This window comes from Camarhynchus parvulus, chromosome 2, assembly GCF_901933205.1.
Source record: "Camarhynchus parvulus chromosome 2, STF_HiC, whole genome shotgun sequence".
In the NCBI taxonomy this organism is placed as follows: domain Eukaryota; kingdom Metazoa; phylum Chordata; class Aves; order Passeriformes; family Thraupidae; genus Camarhynchus; species Camarhynchus parvulus.
In genome coordinates, this window is record NC_044572.1 from 74,050,733 (window position 1) to 74,070,210 (window position 19,478).

General features: G+C 34.1%; 1 protein-coding gene across 5 annotated transcripts in view; it reads left to right on the plus strand.

Moving 5' to 3' along the window:
- The window catches only part of LOC115915613 (cadherin-10), a 93,598-nt gene extending 74,360 nt beyond the window's left edge, over positions 1-19,238 (plus strand). For all 5 annotated transcript variants that reach the window (XM_030969144.1, XM_030969136.1, XM_030969162.1 and 2 more), the window contains 7 exons: positions 2,045-2,232; positions 5,104-5,357; positions 6,917-7,053; positions 9,325-9,446; positions 15,372-15,480; positions 17,342-17,593; positions 18,479-19,238. In XM_030969144.1, the coding sequence (XP_030825004.1) occupies positions 2,045-2,232; positions 5,104-5,357; positions 6,917-7,053; positions 9,325-9,446; positions 15,372-15,480; positions 17,342-17,593; positions 18,479-18,972 (1,556 nt within the window). In that variant the 3' untranslated portion in view covers positions 18,973-19,238. The remainder of the gene's footprint in view (positions 1-2,044; positions 2,233-5,103; positions 5,358-6,916; positions 7,054-9,324; positions 9,447-15,371; positions 15,481-17,341; positions 17,594-18,478) is intronic.
- Positions 19,239-19,478: the final 240 nt, after the last annotated feature.

Sequence of the window (19,478 nt, forward strand, 5' to 3'; positions counted from 1 at the left end):
CACTGGGAGTCAAAGTAGTGTGCACAAGGCATAGGGATATAATTTTAAGCGCTGAAAAAAAAAAGTGGAGAGTAGTTGACACCTCATAAAAATAATTATGACATATAAATATTAATTGGGGTTAAAAAAAAAACTACTGTCTTTCACCATAGTCTCCTATAATACTGCTTAAGTACTAAACTGGGGATAATTTTTCTTTTGCTTTTTTTTTTACCATTAGATGATTAGAGAGAGACTCTCTACTAGTGAAGTATTACAGGTTTAGATATTAAAGAAATGTAATGAAAATATTAGAGAAAATGCAGGATAAAATACTGAATTGAACATCAAAATGTGACTGCGCAAAAATAAGCGCATACAAATGGAATGGCCATAAAGAATTCATTCTGCTGCTATGTGTCCCTTCCATATTAAAATATGCTTAAGTAAAATTATATAAAGAAATTAAATTTAAATATTTCAATATTTTTCATTCAGTGTTTAATTAGATATGAATTCATATCAAACTAGATATGAATGCATTTATTTTCCAATTATTGCATTTTTGCTTTTTTACGTCTGTCAAATGGGAACATAATAACATAATAGAACAGAAAAAAATAACTCTGTAGAAGCAGAAAAAATCTCCAATGACCCAATAAATAATAGGGTTTTTTGTACTAAGTGTCACTCTGTAGATGACTTGTAATACACCAATAATCCTCAAATGACTCATGCTTTCCTGAGTTGTGATAAAATCACATTGCCAGTGACCTTCCCATACAGCCATGCCAGTTTCTCCCCATGACTCTTCTTGACTGCACAAAACTAATATGCCCTTGATGGACTTTTCTGTACTACTTATTTGGGCAATGTATTTATGTGTTGCTTTTTGTGTAGTCTGTCCAGCTTTTTACTGTTGTGGTTGCTTCCCTTTACCATTTCCATTTTTGTGTTATTTCAAGCATATCTCTAACTCCTTTAACTTAGGTAGGGTCAAAGTAAAACAGAAAATCTTGATAAACTTAACAAAGGCCATAGAAGAAAATGTTTTCCAAAAGAGATTTGATGCATTCACTTTCATCTTTGGAATGACAACTGGAGATGCATTAATTTTAAAATATTTTTTCTGAGAATTCTTCATAACGTATTATGTCCCCCACGTGTTTTTGTAGCGTATGTTCCAACAGATGGGATCAAATGTCTCAATGCTTATTTACAGTTTTCACGCTAAGGCTAGGACATAGAATGCTAAAATGTATGGTAAGATACTTATTTCAATTTACTGCAGCATGTCTGAATGATGACAGTTTTATTCCTATGTATTTTATCTGCTGTATGACACTACCATGAAGGGATATAACTGAGATAAGAAAAGTAACACGAACCACGAATAGTAATATTCATAAGCCTATTTCAGTATGAATTAACTGCTTCAACAAGTATAGGCACAATTTCTGCTCGTAGATTTTTAAAACACCTCCCCCTGCATTAATGTGCTATTCAAATTTATTTAATATATCTTACTATCTAAGTTTGAAAGCTGAAATGTCAGTCTGTTGCATAGAATTGGCCAGAAAAATCAAGAAATTATCTTCTTGTTATTGTTTCCGTGATAAAATACATGTAATATATATCTCAAAGATTGCTCTTAGATATTAAGGGATAAAAAAGAAGAGTGAAGCTGAGCAAGAACACACAGCAGACTTTCCAGATGATATTTCAGGAATGAAAGAAAAGTGAGGACAAGAAACTTACAAGGAAAAGAAAGGCAAGCAGAGTGCAGATATAGTTGATTCTTCTCTGAGATAGAATAAAGGTCTTTCTCAACCCTATTTTCTATGAATGTTTTTTCTACAATTTTGTTTTCAGTCTTCTATATAAAACTTTTCTCTGGATAGTTCTGTGCCTCATGTTTTGTCCGTTGTCTCAGTATTAAATGGCAAGTTCTCTAGAACAAAAAAATACACAAAATTATGTTACCAGCTATTGTGTCACACAGTGTTACTTCATGTGTGTGTACCAGCTTGTGGGGGTCCTGAATGTCTCTTTGTCTCTTTGACAGGTACCATCCATCTCCGCGTTCCAGAGTCCTCCCCAGTTGGGACAGCCATTGGCAGCGTTAAAGCCACAGATGCGGACACTGGAAAAAATGCAGAAGTAGAGTACAGAATTATAGATGGTGATGGGACCGATATGTTTGATATTGTGACACAGAAGGACACACAGGAAGGCATCATCACTGTGCGAAAGGTGTCTGTTAACAGCATTCACTAAATGATTTTGATGTCAATGTTATGTCATAAGCGTTCATTGCTTACATTATGTGATAACACATGCTAATTGCCTAACATTTGCAAGCATCCCCCATCAGTGACTGAAAGGTACTATCTCCTTTTAAGGTGAACTGGAATTAAAAGGTGGTAACCATATCTAAGATTTGCATAAGTTCAAAGCATTGTTGTAAGCAAAGTATGAAAAAGCGAACCAGCCCAAATGTGTTAGGACTAATTATCTCTGTGATTTCAAATGCAGACTTCTTAAGTATTTCTATAACCTATTTTCTTCAGCAAGCAATCAGCAGCTCACACAGATTCCTTCTCTGTGAGATCCTCATCTACTTGGGTGAGATGAGATCTGTGTGCCAGAACACAGACATGAGTTGCAAACGATTTGGTTTTGTTCCTGTTTCCAATGTGTGAGAGGGCTGCCACATGAGCAATGTGTATGTAATGAAGGTGTTGTTCCTGATCCAGAGCTAGCTTTAGTTCTGCCCTCTGTCTTGCACTGTCAGAGCACTTTCAGATGCTTGTCTTCTAAGTCTATCACACAATAGAAATGCCACTCTCCTACCTCTCAAAAATTTCCCCTCCATTTGTCCTTTGGTCTTTGTCCTTGGGACTTTGAGATGAACTTCAAAGAGTTCAGGCACCATTTTTAAGATAAAGCACTGTTTATATTAGCTTTCCAAACAAATGTCCTTAAGCATAGAATAATGAAATAAACAGTGATATAAAATATACCTTCACATCTCTTGATAATGGCAGCCAAGGAAGAGAGAAGTTCTGCAAAGAATGTTCCTTTTTAATTTCTGTGTTTTATTTTGTTCATAGTCAGTGTAGTTGTTTATCTGGGAAAAGAAAGACAACTAAAAAAACAAAGTTTGAGGTCTTATATTTTTTCTTTTCCTAATTTGTGAAGGCTTCTCTTGAGATGCTCTTTTCTTGCTTGCTTCAGATTTTCACACAATTACATTAAATCAATCACATCTTGAAAAAAGTCTAGTAGCTGAATCAAGCACAAGAAATTTCCTAAATTATAATACAGCAGTTCCAAAAATGTCAATAAATACTAATGAACAAGATCTTCTGATTTTGTTATTAACAGTCTGACAGAATTTGCATTTTTCAGGATGCTCTCTCAGTCATGAATAAGTAGTTTATTCAATACCACAGACAACAGTGCTAACAAGCAAGGAAGGAGATGAGAATGCTGAGTTCATTGATTCATTAAAATAGTCTCTTTTTTTGTTGTTGTTATTTATCCACTTTGATTGTAATTTTTGTTTTCAGTGGTGAATAACTACAAATAGCTTGTGTTCCTTTACAAAGTCTGCAAGTTATTAAGCTTGAATTTATTATGTGCTATAAAAGAACTTTTTCTATACAATTTTTTCTATACAATTTCTCACAGACAAAATAATTGATTTTCCACAATTTCATATATTTGGGCAAGACTTTTCTTCATTACTGTGGATGTGCTGGAATGCCTGTCTAATCCACAGGTTTCATACCCATGTTTTGCACTGTAGGTAGACAAGATGTCCAAATTGGATGTGAATGTTGTAGTAGCAAGTTTACATATTCATGGTGCACATTCTGCCAGATTAAACCAATTAGAATAAATCGGGACTAGCATGTCTTCTTTGCTTTTAGGATTGAAGCCAGTGTCCCTTAACAGCTGAATGATACACTTTACAGACACAGCAATAGCCTCAGATCTAGGTTAAATAGTTGTTTTTCTCATTTGTATGCATAGATACTCTCCCATCTGCTCTGACTGCTTTTTAAAACAAGTCTGGGGCAGTGGGGAAACTCATTTTTTCTCATGCACTGGACTGCATCTTTCTGCTTTTGAATAGTGTATTTAAATATCTAACCTGTCACTTTGGCATCTTTAGTGAATATTAATTAATATTTAAAAGCAGATAGGCAGAAAAAAATAAGCCATCAACCACCCATTTTGATGAATGAAAACCACCAGTTCTATATCTCTCTGAGAATCTGTGGGAGTTAATAAAGTCTTCTTTGTGTCAGAAAGGTAGATTTTCAGCTTGCTCATTTCCTTAGAATCATTAATTAGCTAACACTTTTCATCTATGACAGCTAGAAAAATTTGAAGGAATAGAATTATTTTCTATCCAAAATGATTTCTAATTATAACCGTGAACTGCTCCTCCTCCCATTTTAAAAGGAACTGCTGACAAAAATGTCAAATATATTTTCAAAAAAAAACCCCTTCTGATGTTGGATTCATTAAATTAAATAAAAAGGAACAAGATTAAACCCCACTATTTCTCTAAATATAGAGAGCTTTGACACACATACCTTCCTCAAAAGTCACCTAAAACATTCCTGATATTTAAGGCCCACTATATGGGCTTGACAATAACAATGCTCTGGTCATTTTGATTATTCAGGAGTTTACAGAATTTCCTATGAAACATTTGTGTTAAATACCTTGTTCTGGAATGTTTGCATTTCCAGTCAGTATCTCAACCTTTTTAAATGGTTATATGATTGTTTCAAATCCATATTCTTGTGATACAGCTGCAGAATTCCCTGAATAATTGGTTAATTTGCACTGAAAATCTTTTTATCATTCATGCTGAGATAATTTAACGAATATACAGGAAAAGATACTTCTTCTAAAAGCAATGTAATTTCTTATTTGACAAAGTGACTCCTGTGGTGGGGAAAATATTAACTGTGTTGGTGCTCCCAGAATGCAGGGCTAGGATCTGATAAGGCTTGAGCCCTCTTCAGTTTCCATTATGTACATACGTCTACATCTGCCAATATGTAAATATCATTTAATTAAATTTATCGCAATTTTCATTTTTAGCCACTGGACTATGAGACAAGACGACTTTATACTTTGAAAGTAGAAGCTGAAAATACCCATGTGGATCCCCGTTTCTATTACCTTGGGCCTTTCAAAGACACAATTATTGTGAAAATCTCTGTAGAAGATGTAGATGAACCTCCTGTTTTCAGCAGGTCTTCTTACCTTTTTGAGGTGCATGAAGATATTGAGCTGGGGACAATAATAGGAACAGTAATGGCACGGGATCCTGATTCTGCCTCAAGTCCAATAAGGTAATACTTCAGTGTCTAAACATATTTATTGCTAAAGAAATTAAGATAAATAGTAATACAACATTAATTTCACATAGAGGTTTTTTCTATTATTTATTAGTGTCCCAGAGATGGACAGAATTGAGAATGGTGCTATCTGTAAACCTACAAATATGTCAGGCAACAGCAATTTACTTGTACTCAAGAGACACACAAAATATTTTCCAGTGCCACAATTCATAAAAACTTGATTTCAAGTAGGCCCATCAGGATTGCTTTTTACTTCGTACTGTGAAAAGATTTTAGAGTGCTGATGAAACAAGTTCTAGCCTCCAATAAAACTAACATCATGTATAAAGTAAAATGAAATGCTTACCATATAAGCCAAATAGTGTTAAATATAATTTCTCTAGAAAATAGTACATTTTTGTTTTATTCTAGTTAAGAGTTATTAAAGTAAGCTAGTAGTAAAAAAACAAAAACATTCAAAAACATTTGAGTAAGTCTTTATTCCACTATCAGAAGTTTTCATTGGCTGTTCTAATTTCCTTTTTTAGTTGTTTTCATATTCATTTTGGCGTTGACTTCATTGGGGTTTTATTTGTTTGTCTTTTTATTTACTGCAATTGTGTGTATTGGAGTGAGCAAACAACAACCACCAAAACCGTATAGATGTTGTTTTCATATAACAGCATTTTTTTATTTGGCTCAATTTAGTTAAGTACTGCAAATGAAACCAGATGCACTTGATTAACAGTTTAGATCACTCATTAATTTTCATAGAAACATAAACATTTGTTTCTATTGTACTATACAAGTATATTATTTAGCTTTTTTAAAATTTTGGCCAAATTCTGACACGTATGCTAAAAATCATTCTGTATTTGGCAAAATCTTGCATTTAATTCCACTCCCTTCCAATTCTAATTTGAAGGCAATGTTAAATATTAAAAAAAAAAAAAAAAAAAGAGGAAAGAGAAATTTTCTGATACTAGTTTGACACTACCATAGCATGTTGGTGGACCTCATGCCTGCCAGAAGTACAGAAGTATAGCAACTATAGAAATATAAAAGGTCCTTTAATATCTATGCATGAAAGTTCTGCATGTGGACTTATTTTTATACAAGTTTTTTTTTTTATCTTGATCTCTAGTGAATTAATACATCCTAAATAGCAGAAGCTGAGCTTATAGCAATAATTTTGAACAGCTTGTAAATTAGCTGTCAGTCTCAGTCTGAAGAAACAGTATATCAAAGACCATTTTCCTTTCAAGATTAAATTAATTCTTTAATTATACATTGAAATTCTGATTTTTTAAAACAATTCTATAATCTTGTAAAAACTCCAATTATCAAATATTACACTATTGCATCACATTCTTAAAATCCAAATTTTAATTCCTTGTTCTATGGAGCTACCATTCAGAATTTTGAGAAGTATTTATAGAAACTAAATATATGTCTTTTCAAAACTAACCTTTGTAATATAGAACATAAAACCTGTAGTGACTTGTGAAATATATGTTTTCTTTGACTTTTTATAATTTTGATGATGCTTTCTATTTTATTGTCATATTTAGGTTTTCTCTGGATCGTCACACTGACCTTGACAGAATATTTAACATTCATTCTGGAAATGGGTCCATCTATACTTCTAAGCCACTTGACCGTGAGATATCCCAATGGCACAATCTTAGTGTTATAGCAGCTGAGATTAGTAAGCTAATTTGGTTTTTCTTTTTCCTTTCAGTTTTCCTTAGCCTGTAAAGTTACAGCTGCAACTTTGTGGTGAAAACATCCCTCCTTTATTTTCTCCCTCTCCCTTTATACTAGATGTTCTGGAAAAGTGAACTGTGGGGTAGCTTATAGCAGCTGTCTCCTCATTGCTCTTTTCCTCAGCTACCTCCATCACTGACTTTTAATGTCCAAGTTGCTTCTGAAATGTTAGCCAATTAAATTATAACACTGGAGTAATTATTTTTATTTCTTTTCTTGGGGGACAATAACATGATTTTGCTGTTAAAATACACAAGTTTATCATAGTAATCTGTGGTTTTGTCTCTATTATTTTCTTCATTTCCTTAGAAATACTTTCATTATCTCTTCCTATGGTATCTACACCTACAGCTCTTAGAATCTTAATATATCTTAAAAGTTCCATTCAGTTTCATCCCAAAGCTGTAGCATTTCTTGGACCATTTAAAACACCTGTCTGTAGATATTTTCATGTTAAGAGTATAAAGAGAAGAGCAGATATCCTCCTAAACCTACTACATAATTGACAATAGCTTTAATCAATAGACAGAAAATTTTCTAAGGGACAAAGGTCTGATCTTTGAAATCAGCATCTAAGAATCACTTCCTCTCAAAGTCACTAAATTTTTTAGGGCTAATTCTGTATCAGTTGAAAAAAAAAAAAAGGGAAAAATACTGGTCAGCAGTGAAACATGTCTGGCAAGAGTTACACTGCAGAGGACTAAATGGAACGTTGTGTCCTGCCAATTAAACAACAACAAAAAACCCCACAGTAGTTTGGTTGTTTTTTTTTTAAAGCAATTTTTTTTTCTTTTGATCCTTTGTCCTGAGCTTACAAGCATTCAGATTGCTGTCTAATGTTGTACAAATTATTTTCAGATTTTTATAATGATGAAACTTAGCATCCTTGCATGACTAGATCTTAGTGCTAAACTTATCTCCTTGGCAGGAAACTTAGAGCAAATTTACATTATGGATATATCTGGAGTAGCTAGCATTCTCCACAGAGATATGTTAATTTTGGAGAAAGAAGTGAAGAGGGAGATTTAGATCTTTAAATATTTTAAAACGCTACCTGTGAAGCATGACAGAATTAAAGCAGTGTTAGAAACTGATTTGGAAAGTAAGCATGAACATACAGAAGGCTATGAAAAACTGCATCCTAAACCTGGAAATTTAAATAATTCAGGATGTCAAAAAAGATCCACTTCACACTCTTTAGCAAAGGTGTTACTGATAACAAGCTAATGTAATTCCGGCTGCTCCTAAATGTCTTTTGTTTTATTTAAAGCAGAAGAAGAGGGGGGAAAATCAGTAATTTGGAACAATCTGTTTCTTTTGTTACTTATCCAGTTCCATTAATGTTAAAAAATCATATGCTCCTTAGCTATCACACAGCAGAATTCCAAGAAACATCTGCACTTTTTGCACCCAAGAATTATTTATTATTTTTGGTATGGCAACAAGATCAGCAAGTGAGAACAGGGACACTTGTATTCCTGAATTAACCTATACTAACAAATGAGCACACTAAATAATAATAATAGTATCTTGGCATTTGGCAAGGGGGACGTTATTGTTGTTTCTGAACCTAAGGTCTGAAAATTTACATTCATATTTTTTAAGGCAATTTAAGCATTAAAAAATCTTATTCTAATAAATTCTTTACCAAATTTTTGGAGGAGTACTTTCATTTGTTTTGTTGGAATTTCTTTGAGGGGCAAGAGAGGAAAGTCAGACTTAAAAATTTTTCAAAATATGTATGCATGTCATAGACTAAATTAACTCTAATCCAGCCAAAACCAGCACCATGCACAAATGATGCCCTTGGTATCTTTTCTCTGTAAAACAAACCAGATAAACAAAGAATTTTACAATTAAAGATCAAAACCATACAAAACCTTAAGCCCACCACGTGATCAAATTTGTTACTGTAGTAGTGGGCATGCTTTTCATATACAATATTTGAATATATTATTAAAATTTGCAGCCCCCTATCTTCATGTAAAACTTAATTGCTCACTAAATCCCAATACTTCTTTTTTTTTCACTCTACACAAATAATTTCTTTGTTTTTCAGAAGGCCTGATTCTGCCTTGTTACTGGTTTGTATGCTAAATATTGACCAGATTCAAACTTCATCTTGCATGTGTATTGCTCATGAAATTTGGAAGAAAACAGAAAACTCTTAATAAGAAAATGATCTCATGTTTCTTCTCTCTTCTACTGTCAGACAACCCCAAAGATACTACTCGTGTTCCTGTCTATGTAAGAATTTTGGATGTTAATGACAATGCCCCACAGTTTGCTGTATTCTACGACACTTTTGTCTGTGAAAATGCAAGAGCTGGACAGGTATGTCTTTGATAAACACTTCCCACCATCCAGTTTTGCTACAGAACTCAATTGTAGATCATTCCTGCCTATTGCTTAAGAAAAATCATATCTAAATTAGCTTTTGATATGTTCAAAATGAAAGGAAAGAAGCTCTGTAAGTGAGGCTTAGAGTGAAATGTCAATATGTTACAAGCACATCAGTGTTTCAATCACCACTTTTTCTTACATATCCTTGTACTGCTTTTAAATCCTGATGAGATATGTCCATGACATGGTCATGATTCACTTTGCCCTTAATTTCACAAAGTAGAACATTATATGTAACTAAAAACTTTGATCTATATTTTTAAAATAATTCTCCAATAGCAAAATTCAGATATATTTCAATCCATGCTGACAGTGAATACAAACCAAAAATCTGTCACACTTTTTTTTTCAAATGTTAGATTCATCTTTCATTATCACACCAAAAATTTCTGTAAAGAAAACATGCATTTTTAAAATGGTAATATTTTCTTTTGCTTCTTCGAGGCTACACAATCTGTACTTCAATTTAAGTGAAATGTCTGTACTGCTTAATACCTAATGTCCAATAGGCAGTCACTTATTAGAACTTCTAAATTTTTTTTCCTATTACACGTCCCAGAGCATAATCAGCCAATAATAAAGCCTTTAAAATGGTAGCAGTAGTACCTCAGTGCAACCCTCCCAGTACATTTGAATAGAATGTGGTACAAGTGCCAGCTTGTCTTAACTGTTGGAGTCCCACAGGTATAACATTCATGTTCTGTTGAAAATTTTGCATTCAGGTTGCCATTCTTCCTTCCAAAGTGACATCAGTTTGAACTTATAACAAAGAATTTGAGGCCCAAATTTATAATGCATAAAATACATAAAGGTACTGAGCAACTGCATTTGTCTGCTGTGGCAGTCACAAGAGAATTCAATGTGTTAGCTAAAGAGAAATCACTGGCTAAAAATGTAGAATTTTGGACAGCTGAATTGTCTACTATAAATGCTAAAATAATGTTTTAATAATTTTCAATATGACATAAGGATTAAGACTTGTAAAAGAAGAACTTTGAATTTTCCTCTTCCAGTTTCACAAAAAAAACATCCTGTGGTAAAAAAAAAAAAAAAGCATGAATCCACAAATTTTACTCATCTGAGTTTTCAGAATTTTTTCTGTGCTGGTTACTAGTTCTAGAGCACACAGGAAATGTTAAGAGAGCAGTTAAATTTCCATGTATTTTAATATATTATCCATGTATTTTAATATATTAAATGTATTTTAAGGAACAGGTTTTTTTCTGTGCTATCTAGACTATAAAAGTCAGTATAATTTAAAAGTAAATATAAAAGTATTTCAACACTGCATTGGTGTATTGTTTACAATCAGAATAGGCTGTCAGTTAAAAAATTGAATAAAATAGCACTAGTCACTTAAAACTAATAAATGAGATGCTAAATAAGTTTACAGATCCACAAATGCTTATTTAAATTGTTATAGGGCTCAATAGTGTCTTTATCAGAAAAAAACTGCCAAGGTTATTGAGAGGGCCATAGTATAAACATTTTTTTAAGAAATCTGAGTTGCAAATGATTGCTTAAAGAAAACAATTCTCAGGAAGAGAAAAAATGTAATGCAGGATAACACGAATAATCTATTTGAATGTAATTATATTCTTCTTGTTTACTGGCAGCTCATAAATAAGACTTTTTAGTTTTCGAATTCAATCTGTCCTGAGAGAATGTAATCAATTCAAACTGAACATGGTTCCCTGAGCTTGATTCCTCCCACATTTCTGCTACTTTTCTTCCCTTTCAGGTTTTCATAATTACATTTGATCCATGAAATTTATATCTATTAGGTAACTGAAACTAATGATGCTTCATCAGTCACAGATTCTGTTGTATTCATTTCAGTATTTCCCATCTACTAAAGAGAGATATTATAAAGAATATTATACTTTTCCATTTACTTAATTTGTACAGAAGCCTAAATTTTATATATATATACATACATATATATACACACACACACATACTATATATGATACCTAGGGAGGTGCACATAAATCCATGTATACAAACATACACATATATGCAAATATATAGCAAGAGAGAAATGTGACTTTTGTAGTCTGAGTGACTCAAAGGGCCTGTGATTTTTTTCCTGCTTGCTATTACTGCTGATGTCAGATCCTACCATGAACTTACAAATGATGCAAATATCCTATTTCAAAAAGCTCAAGCTATGCACAAGCAGCACCTCTGGCAGAATGTTATTTTGGTGGTTGCTGTTCTTTTGACCCCCAAACACAAAAATGAGGACAGTCTTGGTGTGATGGCATAAAGAGGACACAGGAATTCATGTGACCTACACAAGTCTGACTCAATACGAGTTCAGGGAAATAAAGCAGCAAAATGCTCAGACTGCTGCAGCCCTACAACCAAAGAAGTTCAGCTGTCCTCTGCCCCCAGGTGAGAAGAGCCAGGAGCTGGGCATCTGGACAGATGGAATCTCACTGGTTTTGTCAGCTCCCAGCCGTCACATGTCTGGCAGCTCAGCTGCCAGCCTCCAAAGATCCTCTAATGTAAAAGATAAGAATCAGTTTAGAAAGCAGAAGTCAGTCCTGCTTTAGAGAGATCTTGCATGGAAGCTAAGTAAAACTTTTCTATATATTCATTTTCCTTATAGTCGATGACAGAAGAGAAGCCCTTCTTCTCCATCTGTAAATGATCTGCCAAAAGAAAAGAAGGCAGGAGTTGACCTTGGTCAGCAGCCAAGTGCCCAACGAGCCACTTCCTTCCCCTTCAACAGTATAGGAGGAGAAAAGATGACAAGTAAATGGCTTGAGACAAAGACAAACTTACAAATTACCATCCCTGGCAAAACTCAATTTGGGGCCATTGCAGCTGCTGACACCTCCTGGGGCTGGCCCAGGCAGCCCCGGCGCTGCCAGCACTGGGACAGCCTCACCTTTTCCAAGTCCACTGTGATGTTTAAATGGCTTGTAATTATCTTGCTGTTACTAGCCTTCATTTTTACCTAATCCATACATACCTTTTCACATGGTCAAATGTTATGTAAATAGGTCTAGCTCATGATGGATTCTCTTTCAAAGACATTGTAAAATAGGAATCATGGGGTCTATTTTCCTTTATCTGATAACTTATTTCAGTATAGATTATATAAACACACTAGGTTTCCTGAACCAATTATTTTTATGCTGCTCTTCATATTATCAGCTCATTTGAGCCATATAACAGTCCTTATCAGGAAAAGGATATCCTTTTCTCACCATAATCTTGCTTAAACATGGCTTTTGGGATCTTCATATTTCCAGAAATTTCCTTGTTATATTCACCAAGTGTCTTTCTAAAAATAGCTAAAATTCATATCTATTGAAAAACTAAAATCCCTGAAGTTTTTTCCTAGATTTCAATTTTCCCTTCTTATATTTCAGATATTTCTATAAAATTTTTTAAATCCTTTAGTGCTGAAGTGTTATTTTATCTTTGTTTATTGCATCTTTCATTTTTTTGACAAATGAAAATTTATGATCAATTTACTTGAAAATTTGTTCTCTTTCTTTCCCAACTTCCCTGATTCATTCTTATTTTAGTTTCTTCACTATATAGCCATAGATCTTATACCTTCCAGTAATTTTACAAGTATCAGAATTTTATCTTTGTTTTACCTTTTTCAAAAACTCTCAAAGGTTTGCTTTTTTTCACTCAGGCAAGAAAAAATTTTCAAACTGCAAATTGATGTAGAGTTTCTAAAGAGTTCTGCTTTCTTTTTCTTAATATCACATTGTATTTTCTTTGTTCTAAAGTTAAAAGCAAAAGTATAGTATATTTTAGAAGAAAACATCTACCTAAACAGTTGATAGAACTGATGCTTGCCAAAGTCCTACCAAGCAGAAAGATGAATTTTGTTGGAATAAGCAGACCATATAGCAAACTTGTTTCCTGTGGTTTATCAGTTTTTTAGTGGCTAATGACCCTCATGACTGCTACTGTGCCATTAATTTTCTGACTGTTATCGTACAGAGTAACATCTTTGGCTTCCCTGCAGTTACTGCCTAGTGCCATTTCTAGAAAGAAACAATTTAAGAGTGTTATACCCATATTTACAAGGTAATTGGGGTTTCCTATGGCTGGCAGGTCTAAGAGAAAAGAACTTTTAGAAACCACATGTAAAACAGAATTTATCACGTTAAAATAGTAATCAATATTATCAGGAAGCAGTTTTCAAGCTGCAATATAATGCTTTCAATTCTACATGCTCTTTAAAAAAAAACTATGATAATGAACGCTCAGCAAATCAATTGATTTTCAATAGTCTAACACCTGCAACTAACTATATTCATAGTCTCTAGTTGTTAAGTAAAATAAACTAGTGGGGTTTTTTATTTCATTTTGTAAATGTCTATGAAAATTCATATGCTAATTGCTCACTAAAAATATTCATTCTTCAAAAACAAATAATATTCTATGCTTGCATTATCAGTTTTATTAATATAGAAAGTTATTGGAGGATTATGTAAGAAAACAGATTTAGAGAAAGACAAAAGTTCTGTTGAAAAAGCGAGGAAACTGCTATATTAAAAGAAATCCCATCCTTGCCTCATCAAGATATTTACTGCTATTTTCTGGATGGACAAGAGAGAAATTGGGAGTTAGTCATGCGTTTTTTAAGGCAAACAGGAGTGTGCTGCAGTTGTTGATGTGAAAGATGATCAGACCTGACAAAAGCTGTGATATGAGGAGAAATGGCTGTATTTGAAAGAACTGGAAGAGGAAAAACAAACAGGGTTTAACAAGTACACCACAGGGAAGGAATAGTGTTAAAAATTAGATGTAATTCCATGGTTGAAAGAGCGGTGCAATTTAAAATGATGGATAAGAAATGAAGAATAAAAATTATCTAGACTAAAGATCTGTATTTGGGAGTTAAACTTAAGAACATAACTGAACCTTCAAGCATGCATGCACAAAAATCCAGACTTAAATTCACTTTATATGCCATAATATAAAAAAAAGCCCCAGACTGAAATTAGGCAATAAAATAAAAAATGAAAGTAAAACAAAAAATCATTTTGCTTGGGAAACAATATTTAGCCACTCTTAGGTATAGAAATTTCACTGAAAAAGCATATTCACTTACCTGACAGGAAAAGAAGTACTGATAAAGGGATTGTCATTACTGTCCCCAAAAATAGCCCAAATTTGTTGTAGGCATCGCAGAAAGCTCTCAGTCTGAGTATGGAACTGACCAGGTGCAGCTTACTCTCAGAATTATGACACCTGATTCTCATCCCCCTCCAAACTTGTGCAACTCTAGGGCGTGCTACAATGTTTTACAAGATTAGAAATATGTATAAAATATAATTGGAATTTTTAATCTCAAGAATCATGTTGGTGTGTTCTCCTACACTGATAAATAGAAACATCATGTTTAAGAAAAAATGCTTTAGTGTTGCAATGTAATTTGAAGCATTAACTTCCCTTTCAAAAAAACCTGTTTGATAAAATGCCATTTTTATCACAAAAATTGAAAACTTCATGCGAATTACAGTCTTAGGTGTTGATTTGAATTTAAAATAATGAATCAAAGATGAAGTGTAAAAACTACCAGCTACAGCTAAAACTATTTTTGGCAATTTTTGTCCATTATGTAGCTACAATAATATAGGTGCACATATTCTATCACATGAAAAATACAGATGTTCTTTTTCAAAAAAACTTATATAAGACACTTGTTGAACAATTATTTGGTTTTATATTTTACAGAATAAATATTAAGTCAATATGTGTGAATGCTAAGTTATTCCAGTGCTTTTCATCTTCTTTGATCAGACAGCTCTATCAAAAACCTAGGTGTATTTGGTCTTTTTGTTGTTGTTGTTTGTTTGCTTGCTTTTTTTCCTGCAGCTTATTCAAACCATAAGTGCAGTAGACAAAGATGACCCTCTTGGTGGACAAAAATTTTTCTTCAGTTTAGCTGCCGTTAACCCTAACTTCACTGTTCAGGATAATGAAGGTAAAATTCATGCCTGTTCCAAGGAAGGAGTTTTATCTTTTCTGTCTGGCTACATTCCTGAAATATATTTGCTTTTGATGTCCATCAACATGTAGAGAAGTTGTGAAGGTTGCTGCTATCAAGAATACTTTACCTGAATGAGGTTTAGGACAGCTACACTTGTATCTGTGTAAAGCAAAAATGTGATTAAAAAAAGTTATGAAGAAAATCAGAAAAGTGTTGGCTTGGGGTAAGAGACAGATGAAATACTTGACTTTGAAATAAAAAAAGCTTTCAAAAATGTCTTCAGCTGACAAGTTGAGATTTTTCACTTTAGCCTTTTGTGACATCGTTCTGATTCCCCTTGCCTTCTGTTTTGCTTCTTTCTGACCATTAATGAAAATAATGGTTCTGAGAGCCACTTTGGCTTTTCTTTTGATCCTTGCTCAATCTGTCTTTATCAGAGAAAATTTTCAGAAGCTTCTGTTGGGGAAGTGAGACTATGCATTTTGGCTTTCATTATTAGTATGACTAATTGAGAGGACTCCAGATTACAGAAGACATAAATGAGAGAGGACGTGGTATCAGCCTTCAGATGTGTCAAAGGCATAAAGGCAAAGGGAATAATCCTCTGTTCCTGATGAAAATTTCAAGATGTAGTAGACTACAAACAACAGCAGGAAAAAAAACTTCTAATGCTAGGGAAAGTGAAGTAATTAAATAAAATATTTTGCATACCTTATAAAATCCTTTGCAGAAGAAGTATTTAAAGATCTGTAAGACACTTCATTTTTGATGTTGAGTGAAAACAAATAATGTTAAAATACATAACAACCAGTGAAGGGAAGCAAGAAAGAAATGATTTGATATTTTAAACAAAGGTTATATCTTGGTCCTGAGTACAGAGAGGTATAGATCTTGATATTTCCTTATTATCTGTAATTATTTTTTTTCTTTTTGCACATGGGTTATTTTAGTTGTGTCTGAAGTTAGCTATCGAGATAGCTAACTACATAGCTCAGGCAACCCACAAATATGAGGAAAATTAAATTTTCCTTTTAGTGCACATTAAACCTGTATTTTCACTCTTTTGGACAAAACAGTTATCAACTCTGGTGTTGGCTGCCACTCTAGCATTGTGGCTCTAACAGTAGAAGAAATAGTCTCTCCCTGTTATTAATTCCTTCTCTTCCTTCCCTTCCCTCTGGCCACTCTGTGGACAGCTTTTGGTGCTGAAGTATCCTGCACACAACTAAGATTTGTCGGCTACAGATACAGTTTAGTAAGTTCACTTCTCAAAAATGTGCAGGAATACCTACCATCTTTCACATTTTCTGAATTCCTAAGACAATTTCTATCCAAAAAAAGCCCTGCTTCATATGCTAAGGTAAATAATTCATTGTTCTACAGAGCGTTGAAAGCAGTTTGGTTTAACAATTCTCATCTTGAGTTGACAGCATTTCTGTGAGTGTTGTCACAGATGAGCCATAGAAAGAATCTTCTAGAACAGAGTACTTGTTGAAGTGCACAAAGTGGAAGGTTCTTTTTCCTCGGTTGGTTGCTGCATTTCAGGGTTTCAGCACTGAACTGTAACTGTGTCACACACTGCATGCATTAATCTATAAAACATTTTAAGCTTTGAGAAATCCTCTTTTCAAATCACACGCCAAGGTGGTGCAGAGCCACAGAGAAGCAGGCCAGATGTACCTAAAAACTTATAAATAGCTTTCTGATCAAATGAGAATGTTGTTAGAAAAACAGAGCTATCACTATGATATCAGGATCTATTTTGAAGTCATATAAAATACAATTATTTGCATGTGCTATAAATTATATGGTTTCTGTTTGTATAGCCTACAACAGTATCTTTTAATCGATCTAGATAACACTGCCAGGATTTTGACGAGGAGGAATGGCTTTAGTCGACATGAAATAAGCACTTACCTTCTCCCAGTGGTGATCTCGGACAACGACTACCCAATCCAGAGCAGCACGGGCACGCTGACCATCCGGGTGTGTGCCTGTGACAGCCGGGGGAACATGCAGTCCTGCAGCGCCGAGGCCTTGCTGCTCCCTGCCGGCCTCAGCACGGGGGCATTGGTGGCCATTCTCCTCTGCATCATTATCCTGCTAGGTAAGGAGAGAAATGCATCTTCCCCTATCCAGGAACAAATATTTAAGGCCTGACTCATTTCACAAAATTATGAAGGTTGATAGAGTTAATGGTCCTGGATTTTGCAAGAAGAATATAACTGCAGCTTAAAATAAAAAGGAAAAAACAAAGGCAAACTGTAGTTATCTGCTAATTTAACACTGTAAATAAGAATTCAAGTCCCAGACTGTTAAACTATCACTGTGCAACAAGAAGCTCATTTATGTTCTTTCGTTAAGTTGCTGAAAAAATGAAAGTTCAGAGAGGATGAATAATATAATCAAAAATTGCTTTCATGTCTCTCGTTTTAATTTTTTTTTTCAGGAAAAGTCTCTTTTTCATTTAAATAACTACTAAAAATCAATATGCAGTATATATTTCACATATAATATAACAGTAAGCAGCAATTTTACTACATCAAAGCCCTGTCTATTCAGTGGTTTCAATGCTGTAATAAAAAAAAAAAAAAGAAAATTTTATAAACCTCCATTTTGTGGTTTTCAGAATAACACTTAATGACCTATAATTCAACTCAAACCCACTTTTTAACAATATCCTTTGAGCTTGAAAAAGGAAAAATCTCTTCAGAATAGACCTGGCTATTTTAAAGCTCATTACAGCTACAGAAGGAGCATGCAGACAAGCTCATGGTCCTGTAAAGCAGAGCACACAATGTGTGCAAAATAGGTTTTTGATATAGACTTTATTGTGCTACCATTATACAGATAGAGGTGTTTATCCGATTATGAAAAAAAAAAAAAAGAGTTAGTGAAATGTAGCTGAAATGTAGTTCTTGCACCCGGTGGATTTGCTGCTAAGAAATTGTTAAATAGAGATCTTTACCCATTCTCTGTTTCCCTCTTTAAGTTATAGTGGTGCTATTTGCTGCTCTGAAGAGGCAACGAAAGAAGGAGCCTTTGATCCTCTCTAAAGAGGACATCAGAGACAACATTGTGAGTTACAATGACGAAGGCGGTGGAGAGGAAGACACCCAAGCCTTTGATATCGGCACACTGAGGAATCCTGCAGCTATTGAAGATAAGAAGCTTCGGCGAGACATTATCCCTGAAACGTTATTTGTGCCACGGAGGACTCCTTCGGCCCCAGACAACACGGATGTCCGAGATTTCATTAACCAAAGGCTAAAAGAGCACGACACTGATCCCTCCGCGCCACCGTATGACTCGCTTGCAACCTATGCCTATGAAGGAAACGATTCCATAGCTGAATCCTTGAGCTCCTTGGAGTCAGGTACTACCGAAGGAGACCAAAACTATGATTACCTCCGAGAGTGGGGCCCTCGGTTTAATAAGCTAGCTGAGATGTACGGTGGAGGAGAAAGTGACAAAGACACTTCTTAACCTACAGTAGGCTACTTTTTTCTTTTCCTTTGAGCGGAAGTAATTTTACAGACACCTTCTGCACTCAACAGTATTTAACATTCAGGAAAATTTTCCTGCCACTCAGCACAATGGTTTCCTTTTAAAATTTGTTTTAAACTTGTCCATTAATGTCATTCATTCTTTCTAGTAGGATGCCACTTGGAATATATACAACATTTTATTTAATCAAACTTCCAAGAGCCAAAGCTATGGAAATTCAGTGTTGTACATTTTAGTAAGTAAAATAAAAAATATCTTACCTTCAGAAATTTGAACAGGGTGATAATCCCTTAAGCAACCTCATGTACAAGCCGCTTCTGTTAGGTACATGTCCTATTCCTGCAAGTGCAGCTTTTAAGATGGCGAAGAAGAAAAAATTCCAATATGTCCTGTTCTGTACATTAAAATAAAACAAAATGTACACGTGGTGTTAATAAGTGTAATATGCAGCTGGTTTAAAAAAAAGTTTGTGCAACTTCATTTCA